Consider the following 11,914-nt stretch of genomic DNA (forward strand, 5'->3'; position numbering starts at 1 on the left):
GTGTACTTTGAAAGATGTTAAATAATGCGTTATTCCAACTCCTAACCAGGTTAAACTTCAGCATGGAAGCTGAAGATTTACCAAGTTAAAAGTGAATATCTAATAGAAGCACAGCATGTTAATTGATCGCCCTCTGGAAGAAAAAGATGATTTGACTAGACTTACCTTCTTAAATGACAACCTTAAGAGCAGAGGTTTAGTCTTTTTGGCCTGGTGGCCAAACATTAAGAGGTGATAAGCTGTCCTCAGAATCTCTGTAAATCTCTATGACAGTTTCATGATGCTATCTATACTGCAGTAGTTGAATCTGTCCCATTACTCAAATGAAAAATTCCAAGTAAAGTTAATGGTCTTTCTTTTATTCATGTTTCTTTCACTGATTCTGGCTTATGATTCCGGATAGAAGATTGAAGGTAGCAATGTGCCAAAATACTGCAGCATGTTGGCATGCAAGAAAGGACACAAAGAAAACAGAAATAGTCTGTGGCCTTTAGTCAGTAAATGTTGCAGGCAAGAAATGAACAGACTCAAGAAAAAATAACCCTCAATGGATTAAATCAAAGTTTCTGTGAGATATCAAACTAACACTTCTAGTCCCTCATCTAAATGACATTCATTAATTTGTTTTTTAGGCATTTGAGTGTCAGGTGTCTGCCTAGTGTAAATGTTCACCATCTCATACAGCATGTTCTTGAATATATTTTCCAAGAGAGGTAACAGATTTACGTAACTCAGCTGTGCTCTCTTGCTGGCCTGTCTTATAACCAAAGCTATATATTTTGAGATAACTAACCAGAGTAGAGGCAGTGGAATATAGTAAAAGTTGTCAGCAAAATACTTTTAGAACATGATTTTAGATTCTCCAATACTGCTTTAATGGTATGGCCTTCTACTTTCTCAGCAACTTCATGTTTAACTATTATCTTTTTGATATAGTCTTATATTTTGTTGGATCCTTCCTATTGGCTAGTAAAATGGTTTTCATTTTACTTTTCTAGTCTTGCTGATTATACTTCCTTCCCTACCATTCACACTTCAATAACTTCCCTATCCCAACAATTTCAGTGAAACCACCCTAAGTCAATGAAAATGTTCATTTTGGGTCAGTTCAGTGGAAATGCTTCAGTCCCCTTCTTCAATTTTCTTTCAGTGGCATTAGACAACAAAAGTTTTAGGATGAGGGAACAGATAGCCATCTGAGTTATGAATGGGGTGACTCGTGACTATCAAATTTGTATAATGAAGGAAAGTGATGGAGATAACCAAAGATTTTAGCTTTCATACTGAGAGTAGCCTTAAATAAAGCTAAAGCATAAATGGATAAAAGTAGGAATTTTTAAAAGAATAATAGTTTCTTTCTAGGTATGTTGAGTAAATTGGGAACTTTGACCTTTCTATCAGAAGAAATACGTGGGCTGGAATGGGAGTAGGAGGGAGAAAACTATACTTGAACAATGATTAAAATAAAAAAAAACTGCAAAAAAAAAAAAAAGAAGAAATACCAAGAAGCAAGTATCAACTTGGGCATGGAATATTATAAGGAATAAATGAGAGAATGTAAGAGAGCTGAGGCCAAGGTGTAAAATGAAAAGAAGGGTAACTGATGGGACCTAGGAAGGATACTGAGTTGGAGATGGGAAGAGGAAGCAGTGAAAACAAAATGGATGAGTAATGAGAGCGATAGAAAAACTAAGAAGAACTTCCCTGAGTCAAAGAAGTAAAACTTTGAATAATGAGAAAATGTGCAGACAAATATCAAATAATAAGAAGGCTGGGGCCCTGGCTGAGGTAGCTCAGTGGATTGAGCGCAGGCTTGCGAACCAAAGGGTTGCTGGTTCAATTCTCAGTCAGGGCACATGCCTGGATTGTGGGCCAGGTACCCAGCAGGGGTCATGGGAGAGGCAACCACACATTGATATTTCTCTCCCTCCCTTCCTCCCTCCCTTCCTTTCTCTCTAAAAATAAGTAAATGAAATCTTCATTAAAAAGAGAACACTGGGGATTTTGGGATGTTTTGATGAGTGGTTGATTTTAAGTCATGTGAGTAGTTTCTTTAGAATTTAGAGAGGAGGTCAGTGAGTAAGTGTCAACAAAGATATCGATGTTTCTTTTAAGAATCTCTAGAAGTGAAGTACACAAAGAAGGGATGGAGCCATGAATTTGGGGAAATCAGGATGGGAGGAAGGTTTTGTTTTTTTTTTTTTTGCTATGATTTTAATCTGAGTAGTATAATCATATGGTAACAAATTAATCAAGCAAGAATATCTGCTTTTAACCTATTTTTAATATTTTTGATCTTCTTGTGGAAACCTCCATATTCAGACAATATGCTTCTACTTCTATTCTTGGACTGTCACCATAATGTGAAAAATAAGTGTTTAACTCAAACACTAACACTTACTTCCTTTCTCTTTTGATGTTCACTTTATGAATTGTACACCTTTATTTTTTATCAAAATTTCAGTGTATCTTGATTCCCAATTTGATAGGATAATGATATTAAACCACTAAAATTTTCATCCACATTAGCTCTGTTTTGGTTGACTCATGATGGAACAGTTCATCACCATGCAGGCATTTTTCATATCAGTTTTGAATTATTTAGTAAGCAAATAGCTCCCTTTTGCATAAATCTATTGTATGTTAAATGCAGTTGCAGAGAGCCTGAGAATCCTTTTGATTTACAAAACTTTTTTACAAATTGCAACCAACTGCAAGTTAATGGTTAACATACTGAAGTCATACCTGTTTGTTTATCTTGGAACTATAGGTTATGTCAGGCAACTTAATGCTGTAGTGTGCAAGTTGGTTTTTAAAAAATTTTATACGTAATTATTTCCCCCTGATTAAAACAATGAGAAGCATTAAAGTCATCACAAATAATGACAGTGACTTAATGCATGTAGGCTTTCCTTCTGAATCTACGTCAGAGTGAAATAGTGGCTCTTACATTAAAAAAATATGCTGCCATGATTGGAGTAACATTTGTAGAAACTTTATTTCAATAGGATTTTAACTCTTCACCTGGAAATTACACTGGCAAAATCCCCCCATCTGTCTGTCTGTCTGTCTATCTATCTATCTATAGACAGGGAGAGGGAAGATATATATATGTATGTATGGCACATTGTATATATATGTGTGTATACATATACATATATATGGCACAACAATGACCTAAATGAAGAGACAGAGGGTTAAGACAGTGAACCTGGTCAACTAGCTTTTTAACTTTGGACAAAAAGCATTAAATATAGATGTGTGTGTATAATTATATATAAATTTTATATAATTATATATATTGCTTAAACATATATCTATATGTTTATGTATATATACCTATGGTTTATTTAGGTTTTATCTAATATAACCTAAATAATATAGATTATATGAAATAAAATATTAAAATAATGTATTCATTTAGTTTATTTTATTTCATTATATTTAACCACTGAATGAAGTAGATGAATTACATCTGCTAATGTTGTGATATATTTCTTATGGCACAGCTTTTAGTGCTTTGATAAATGATATTATACACTTTCAACCACTTTTAATTATCCCTAATAACCCCAAAAGGTTTAAAAGTGTTTCCAACCCTATTCAAAGTGGCTTTCTGGCTATTAAAGGCTGAGTTCTTCTGGCTGAGAGGCATCTTTGCTGCTAACATGGGTAATTATAGACATTCCTAAGGCTATTAAATTTGTAAGGCTATTAAAACATGTAATGTTTCTTAGCTTTGATTATATGACATCTGAAATTGCCTGGCTGGATTAGGAGTATCTTGTAATAAGCATTTAGGTCATAAGATCTCTAGACCAAATCTTATCTATGTTTTATGATGTAAAACTACATTTCATTGACTCCATAAACATTAGCTACTACCTAATTTTTGAAGAAGTAATGTAACTTTCCATGCTATAGTTCAGTTCCTTATACATGCAGCATTTCTATAGGTAATGAACAGTTGAATCCTGTACTTAACATTTCATTTCTTGTGAAATTCTTCACATTGACAAATATAAATATATAAAATGATAAATAATTTTAAGACTATAAGTGATCTTAGATGTAATCTTGACTAAACCTCTAAATTTTTAGTCAAGAAAGCTGAGACAGAGTTTATGTGATTAATACTGTCATACAGCAGGTTACTGGCAATATTGAATCTATTTGGGACTGTAGTTGCCAATTCTCAATAGAGAATAAGAGCCCATTATGTTAATATAATTCACTTTTTGTAAAATAGTAAGCTCTCCCAGTTTTATTTTCTCCTAAGTAAATTATTACAATGGATAATTCATTTGTTTTTGTGAGTAAACCTGATGGTTGTTATTCATAGAGAACACAAATAAAAGATTAATAATTCGTTTCTGATAGTTCAATCCCATCAAATTGCCTGAATTTATAAATTTATATTACAGCATTTGTACTTTTTAAAGCATTCACGTCATCCCTCCCCAAAATAATCTGTACATGGAATCTTTCAGGAAGAAAATAATTTGATATAAAATAGGAATGTATCCTCCATTACCTTTCATTAGGTAGGGCTTGAAAATGACTGGGCTCTTAACCAAAATTTCAATGACAGGTAAAATTGGCAAGGAATCAATAAAATTTTATATACTCCAAAATTCTAAGATGGGACAGAGCTTTTCCAAATCCTGGTCTGTTCATTTTATCATTTGAAACCTCGCCAAATCTCAGTTTCTTCACCTGTGAAATGGGGAAAATGATACAATAAGCTTATCTATTTTATTAGTATGAAATGAGATAATAATTGTAAAGTATGTATCACAGAAAATACCCAATACATGAAGATGGTGTGACATTTATTTTTTTTTTCACCACAGGCCTTCATAAGTAGTTCTTAGATCCTCTAAGAAATAATCCTTTACTTTTAGAGACCTAGAGTTAAATGGATGAAATACCAAGGAGCACCAGGAATGTGATTCAAGCGAAAGTTTTTTTAAAAAAGAGTAGTTTCATTAAAATTAGTATAATATTTAGCCATTCAGGAAATAATATGAAATAAATCTGTATATTTTAATGAGCACATAACCCCATCAGGAATTCAGAAGAAATAGATTGAGGAAAATCCAAAACCAGACTGCTATTCAAGTAAGAGAGTATCATTTACTGGGTTTTACTCTAGAGAAGATCTGATTCAAACCAAAGGTCTTCAGTTGCTGAAGTCCATATCTTGTGTAGCTGCATAGTATTTGATGGTTTTTGAAAAACACTTGTTTGAAAGGAAGTGGTACATTTCCTACTTGGTTTATGTCACCTCTTGTCCAAAACACCTGCATTTGACTTTGGTTTTGAAACCAATATCTTTTCATGCCTTTCTAAGCTCTTCCTAGCTTATTTTTAACCTTAACCATGATTCATCCATTGTTGCATTTTTCAAGAAGTTTTTTACTGATACTCAATTATTGCTGTTACCAAATCTATATTGTAGAATAATACCAGGGAATAATAAAAATTATAGAGACCATAATAGAAAAACTAAAAATTCAGAACTCCATTTTCCAGCTATGACAGCGTATCTGCTAGCTGGATAAAATACACTGACATGCAAAATGATTTAAGATACCAGAGAAAAATAGTGGCCAATAATTGAAGAACAGTGATCTTAAACAGAAAAGAAATGTGCTTAAGTGAGTCCTACACTTTTTATTCCTTTCTCCCTGAAGAAGTTAAGGAGACTCAGTGTAGACTTTGAGACTGAAAAGAAGTAGCCGCTTTGAGTTTGTGGAAGTTTCATTGGCCTGGTAAGAAAATAACTGGAGTTCAGGACTATCTAAACATCAAAATTTGAGAGTATAAGATGCTGGAAAGGAGGAGACTACTGAGAATTGAACTCTGCATCCTGTGTGCATTTTCTCCTTTGGAGGCATTTTTCAAACTCCAAATGCTCAGGCAAGACAAAAAGAAAAAGGGGTTACCTACAGTATTTATGGATTGAATGACACTATTATTAAGATCTCAATTTTCCCCAGATTGATCTATGTATTCAATGCAATCCCGCTATCAGCTAGACTTTTTGTGGAAATTGACAAACTGGTTTTTAAGTATACACGAACATATAAAGGGCCAAGAAGAGCCAAAGCTAACTTGAAGAACAACAATGTTAAGTATCTTATACTAAGATACATACATTATACACAAAGAGATGGGCATGGAAGAGTTAAATAATAACATCCTGCAAGTGGAGGAAGGCTTAATTTCCTTGGTAATTCTATCACCATTAAGAGGCTGATTGTAGGTTAAGAAACCTAAGATTTTTTTTTTTAATTTTAATCATTGTTCAAATGCAGTTTTCTCCTTTTTACTCCCAATCCAGTCCCCCCTCCCACCCCTCCCCACTTCCCTCCCATTACCACCCTCCCCTTAGTTTATGACCATGTGTCCTTTAAGTTTGTTCCTGTGAACCCTTCCCACTGTCCCCTTAAATTCCCTCTACTCTCTTGTGTGGGCACTGTCAGCCTGGCCTCTATTTCAGTGAAGAAACCTAAGATTTTGAGCATACTAGAGAAGCTCCATCATCCGTGGAGACACATTCATATTTACAATAGTTACAGGACTGACATACAAAATCTGACTTCTAAAATATTAGCTTAAAAACAAATTACTGTCACAGAAACTGAAGTGCTCAAACGTGCCAACAAAAGTGAAATTATTGGCTTGATTGATTGAAACCAAACAAAGGAATTTCATGTCTGTTGTTTAATGGCTCAGGCTATAATACCTCTCAATAAATACCTCAACAGCTTTCTCTCCCCCTCCCACTCCTTTTTCCTCCTCCTCCTCCCACTCTTCCTTATCCTTTCACCTCTAAATTCCCTTTGGATTGACGGTCTTTAAATACATTAATGTACTGAAACATGTTAAAGTCAAGTTGCAAGTTGGATGTGTCTGTGTCTTTAAGATTACTGATCTGACCCATTCATTTTATTTTGATGTTGAAAATTATATTTGTCTATTTTTCAAATTTTTAAGGAACCTCCTTTAATATATTGACTGCACTAGTGAAGACATAAACAAGGACCATGAAGTATTTTTCCCTCCTGTAAGCAACAGGAAGGTCTGTAAATTTCTTTCTGTAGAAGGAGAAGGGGAGCACATGGGCACTTTGAAACAGGTAGGCATTTCATGAAGAGTTCAGATTCAAACATGATTTAATATTTAATCGATAAACATTCTTATGAGAGTATTATGTGCTAGGTACTAGAAACAAGGAGGTTCAGACTTTGGGGCATGCTCTGTCTGAGTGCTCATGATCTATAGGGGAACAGGAAAGTAATTGCATGGCTCAGTTCCAGACTTACTGTCTAGCGACAGATAAATTCAACTTTATGTAATAAATATAGTGATAGAGAAATGAACAGATATATACAGGAGCATAAGTAAGTTAGATTGCTAACTCTAACTCAAAGATGGAGGATGGGAAGAATGTTCATACCAGTAAAGGTACAAAACTCAAAGGTATAGGAAAGAAAAAGAGGAAGGATATTTGATGGAACAATTTCTCTAGACAGACCCAACTGAAAGTTTGTATAGTCAATGAATGAGGTGGAGATGGGAACATAGATAATAGTGGATGTCTTCACAGAATTTGTAGGTTGGTGGTAAAGGTCTTAGTTGGGAGAATATCTTTGCATGATAGTTTCTATTATTTTTGTTAAACAGGGGATGGAACTTGTAAGTGAAAGGAAGCTATAATTAGGGAATAGAGGAGAGCCTAGGTAAATTTGAGGACCACAGATTAATAGCATAATCAATATAAAGAATTGAATGTGCTCCTTCAGTGACCATCAGTAGTCCAGATGGAGAGAGGGGAAAAGTTAAGTTATCCAGGGTTGGAATTGCACAAGTCATGTATAACAGGAGAACAAGGGGAAGGAGGGTGATGACAGGATGGATAGCATGACAGAGAATAGTAGAGAAAAGAGGAATGAAATTAGAAAGGAGCTAATAGGTTGAAGAAAATTAGGGGTGTGTGTGTATGTGATGTGAGGTGAAGAGGCTGGAAGGCGTAATGAGCTGGACAAATGATATCTGCATTTAAATGAATCTCAGCAGTTAGACATACAAATAGAAATAACTATACCAATAGAAATAAATTGTCAGCATTCTTCAGTTAAAATATAAATTTGGAAAATGGCAGACATAAAGAATAAAGCCATTAAGAATAGATCAGTTCTGCCCAGGCACTCACCAGAGGACCCCGGGCACCACCGGTCCCCAGCCGGGCAGCCTGGGCACCATGAACAGCGTGGGACTGAATATGGAGAAGGTATCGGGTCTGCTTCAGAAACTGAGTTCTGACCCTTAGTTCATACTTGCCCAGAATGTCGGGACCACCCACGACCTGCTGGACATCTCTCTAAAGAGGGCCACGGTACAAGGCAGTCAGCATGTGTTCCAGCATGTTGTACCTCAGGAAGGCAAGCCAGTCACCAACCAGAAGTTCTCAGGGCGATGCTGGATCTTTTCTTCTCTAAATGTTATGAGACTTCCATTCATGAAAAAATTAAATATTGAAGAATTTGAGTTCCGTCAATCATACCTCTTTTTCTGGGACAAGGTTGAATGCTGTTACTACTACTTAAATGCTTTTGTGGACACAGCCCAGAAAAAGGAGCCTGAGGACGGAAGGCTGGTGCAGTATTTGCTTTCAAATCCTGCAAATGATGGGGGACAATGGGATATGCTTGTCAATATTGTTGAAAAATATGGTGTTGTTCCCAAGAAGTGCTTCCCTGAATCTCATACAACAGAGGCGACCAGAAGGATGAATGATATTCTGAATCACAAGTTGAGAAAATTCTGTATACACCTGCAGAACCTGGTTCACAGTGGAGTGAGCAAAGGAGAAATCTCAAACGTGCAGGATGTCATGATGGAGGAGATATTCCGAGTGGTGTGCATCTGTTTGGGTAATCCACTGGAGACGTTCACCTGGGAGTATCGAGACAAAGATAAAAATTATCACAAGATTGGCCCCATAACTCCCTTGGAGTTTTCCCAGAACCACGTCAAACCTCTCTTCAATATGGAGGATAAGATTTGTTTAGTGAATGGCCCTTGGCCCCAGCACAAATACAACAAACTCTACACGGTGGAATACCTACGCAATATGGTTAGAGGGAGAAAAACTCTCTATAACAACCAACCCGTTGACTTCTTGAAGAAGATGGTTGCTGCCTCCATCAAAGATGGAGACACCGTATGGTTTGGCTGTAATATTAGAAAACACTTGAACGGCAAGCTGGGCCTCAGTGACATGAATGTCTATGACTATGAGTTAGTGTTTGGTATCTCCATGAAGAACATGAATAAAGCAGAGAGGCTAACTTTTGGTGATTCACTCATGACCCACGCCATGGCCTTCACTGCAGTCTCAGAGAAGGGTGATCAGGATGGCACATTCGTGAAATGGAGAGTGGAGAATTCATGGGGTGAAGACCATGGCCAAAAAGCTTACCTGTGCATGAGTGGTTCTCTGAATATGTCTATGAAGTGGTGGTGGACGAGAAGCATGTTCCTGAAGAGGCGCTAGCTGTGTTCGAGCAGGAAGCTGTTGTCCTGCCAGCCTGGGATCCCATGGGGGCTTTGGCCAAGTGATTGCCTCCATTTCTTTCCTCCTCCCGTGGAACCTGAAGCCGCTGCAAAGGACAGATTCAGGAACTGAAGCCAAAGTTACACATGCGACTGTGTGTTCCCACAGGACATAGTCAGACTCTTGGATTTCTCCTCCAGGAACCTCTCGAGGAAGTGTGCTTTATGTCAAAACAAAATATTCTTAAAGAAAATAAAAGGGAAAGATCAGGTCACATTATCTATTCTCCTCACCTCCAACAGCTCAGGATCTCTTAGCGTTTTAATCAGATGTAATTGTGTGTCTCAACTCTGTCAAAAAGGTGTGGTCCGGTGTCTGTTTTAATAAGACAAGAGGAGATGAGCAATCGAGGAGTGTGGAAAGAAAATGGACCTAATGTTCCTTGTTCCTAAAGTAGCGTTGGGGGAGGGTCGCCCTAAGATTCGAGCTCTCCAAGCTGCATGCTGCCTGACAGTCTGCTGCCCTTCTGGATGGCAGTCACTGAATTTGTCTTTTCCCAGGGGATTTCATGTGCCTCTCATAGCCCAGAAGTGGGAGGTTGATCAGTTCCAACCTGATTTCTTCCTGTCATTCTGAACTGGTGGGAAGCACAGCTCTGCTTGAGTTGGGGTTAAGTAGACACTTAGAGAAACTTGAGTGAGAGGACAGCCAAAACCTTATCATGATCTGAATTATAATTATTAGGAGGCACTCTGGCCAAATGGTTTAATTTCTGCCTCTGGAATTGGGAGTTGGGTGGGCAGGAAAAAGTGATACCCATTTTTTTCTGACAACTAGATGGTGCTGAGAAACTTTTAAATAAAACACTTTGCTAAATGGAAAAAAAAAGAATAGATCAGTTCTGATACAATGAAGTGAGAGGTCCAGCATGACCCAATAATAATTGCATTGGACTCAGAAGCAGATCAATGGGTAATGCCTGACTGGGAAGATTTTAAATAATCTCGAGGATTTCAGCAAGTCTAGAGAGGGGTATTATGAATTACCATGAGGTACTACAGATGAGTCTACCCTAGGATTCAAATTCAAGCTGTCTGTAAAACTAGTTGGCCAGGAACCCTTTTCCCTGCCTCCAGTTTCTATTTGGAATAGTTGTCATCCATGAGAATTTTATTTTCTGGCAGAAAGGGAAAATAATGGACAGTCTTTAGACTTCTGGAAGACTATAAAAATATATGTGATGCCAATGGTTATATTTAATACTTTGAGGATTTTGGAATTTTATGAGAGGAGACAACCCTGGGAGAGAGGAATGAACCAAGTAGAACCCTAGGTGTAAGCACAGGTAACCTTAGGAGGCCTAGAGTGGAGACAAGTATGTCTGTTGATCCTAACAATTTTAGCAGATGTGTGGTATCCACTGGAGGGAAATAAAATGCTCATTCAAGTGTGGATTTTCAAGAGGGTTAAAGACAAATTTGGGGCTCACTATCAAGTAAACTTGTGGTGGTTATACTTGTACCCACATAAAATAAAGCCATATCACATTTATATCCATATAAAATCAACATTTTAATGTGGATCTGAATTTATGATATTTTTACATGAGAAGTCCATCCTCTCTATAACCAAGACCCTAAGGCCCACCATGAGAAGGCTGGTGGGCAGATCTGTCTTATTATGCACAGTACAATGTTGTCTAAAAAGGGCCTTGGAGTTATATTAGCTTCCTTTTATTGCTCTAACAAATTGCCACTAATTTACTAGCATAGCATAATATGAACTTAATCTCTCACAGTTCTGGTGGTGAAAAGCCCTAAAATGAAGATGTTGGCAATGCTGTGTTCCTTCTGGAGCATATAGGGAAGAATCTATTTTCTTGCTTTTCCTAGCTTCTGGAATCCAACTGCATTAGTTGGTTCATGGACCCTTCCTCCATCCTCAAAGTCTACATCTTCAAAGCATCTTTGAATCTCTCCTTCCCACTCTGTCTCCCTCTGTCTCTCCCCTTTCCTGAGTTCCTCCCTTTTTCTGTGTCTCCCTCTCTCTCCAACCTCTGCTTCATTCCTAACATCTCCTTCTCTGACTGACCTTCCTGCCACCCTATTATAAGGACCCTTATATTGATAGTTATATTAAGGTAACGTGGATAATCTGAAATAATCACCCATCTCAAAATGTTTAATTTAATCACCCTGCAAGTCCATTTTGCAATGTAAGGTAACATATTCACAGGTTCTGATTATTAGGATGTGGACTTTTGGAGGTGAGAAGGACATTATCCTGCCTACAAGAGGGTATATCCCAATATATTTATTAGTTGTGGAAAATTCTTTTCCTTTTATTTAT

At 37.0% G+C, this 11,914-nt stretch overlaps 1 protein-coding gene across 1 annotated transcript; it reads left to right on the forward strand.

Moving 5' to 3' along the window:
• The first annotated feature begins 8,214 nt into the window (after window positions 1-8,214).
• LOC114504888 (bleomycin hydrolase-like) lies at window positions 8,215-10,368 on the forward strand. The gene is given in 2 exon segments (XM_036016516.1): window positions 8,215-9,494; window positions 9,497-10,368. Coding segments are annotated over 2 exon segments (1,359 nt in total). The 5' UTR covers window positions 8,215-8,269; the 3' UTR covers window positions 9,631-10,368.
• The last annotated feature ends 1,546 nt before the right edge of the window (window positions 10,369-11,914 follow it).

Source organism: Phyllostomus discolor, chromosome X (assembly GCF_004126475.2).
Source record: "Phyllostomus discolor isolate MPI-MPIP mPhyDis1 chromosome X, mPhyDis1.pri.v3, whole genome shotgun sequence".
NCBI lineage: Eukaryota > Metazoa > Chordata > Mammalia > Chiroptera > Phyllostomidae > Phyllostomus > Phyllostomus discolor.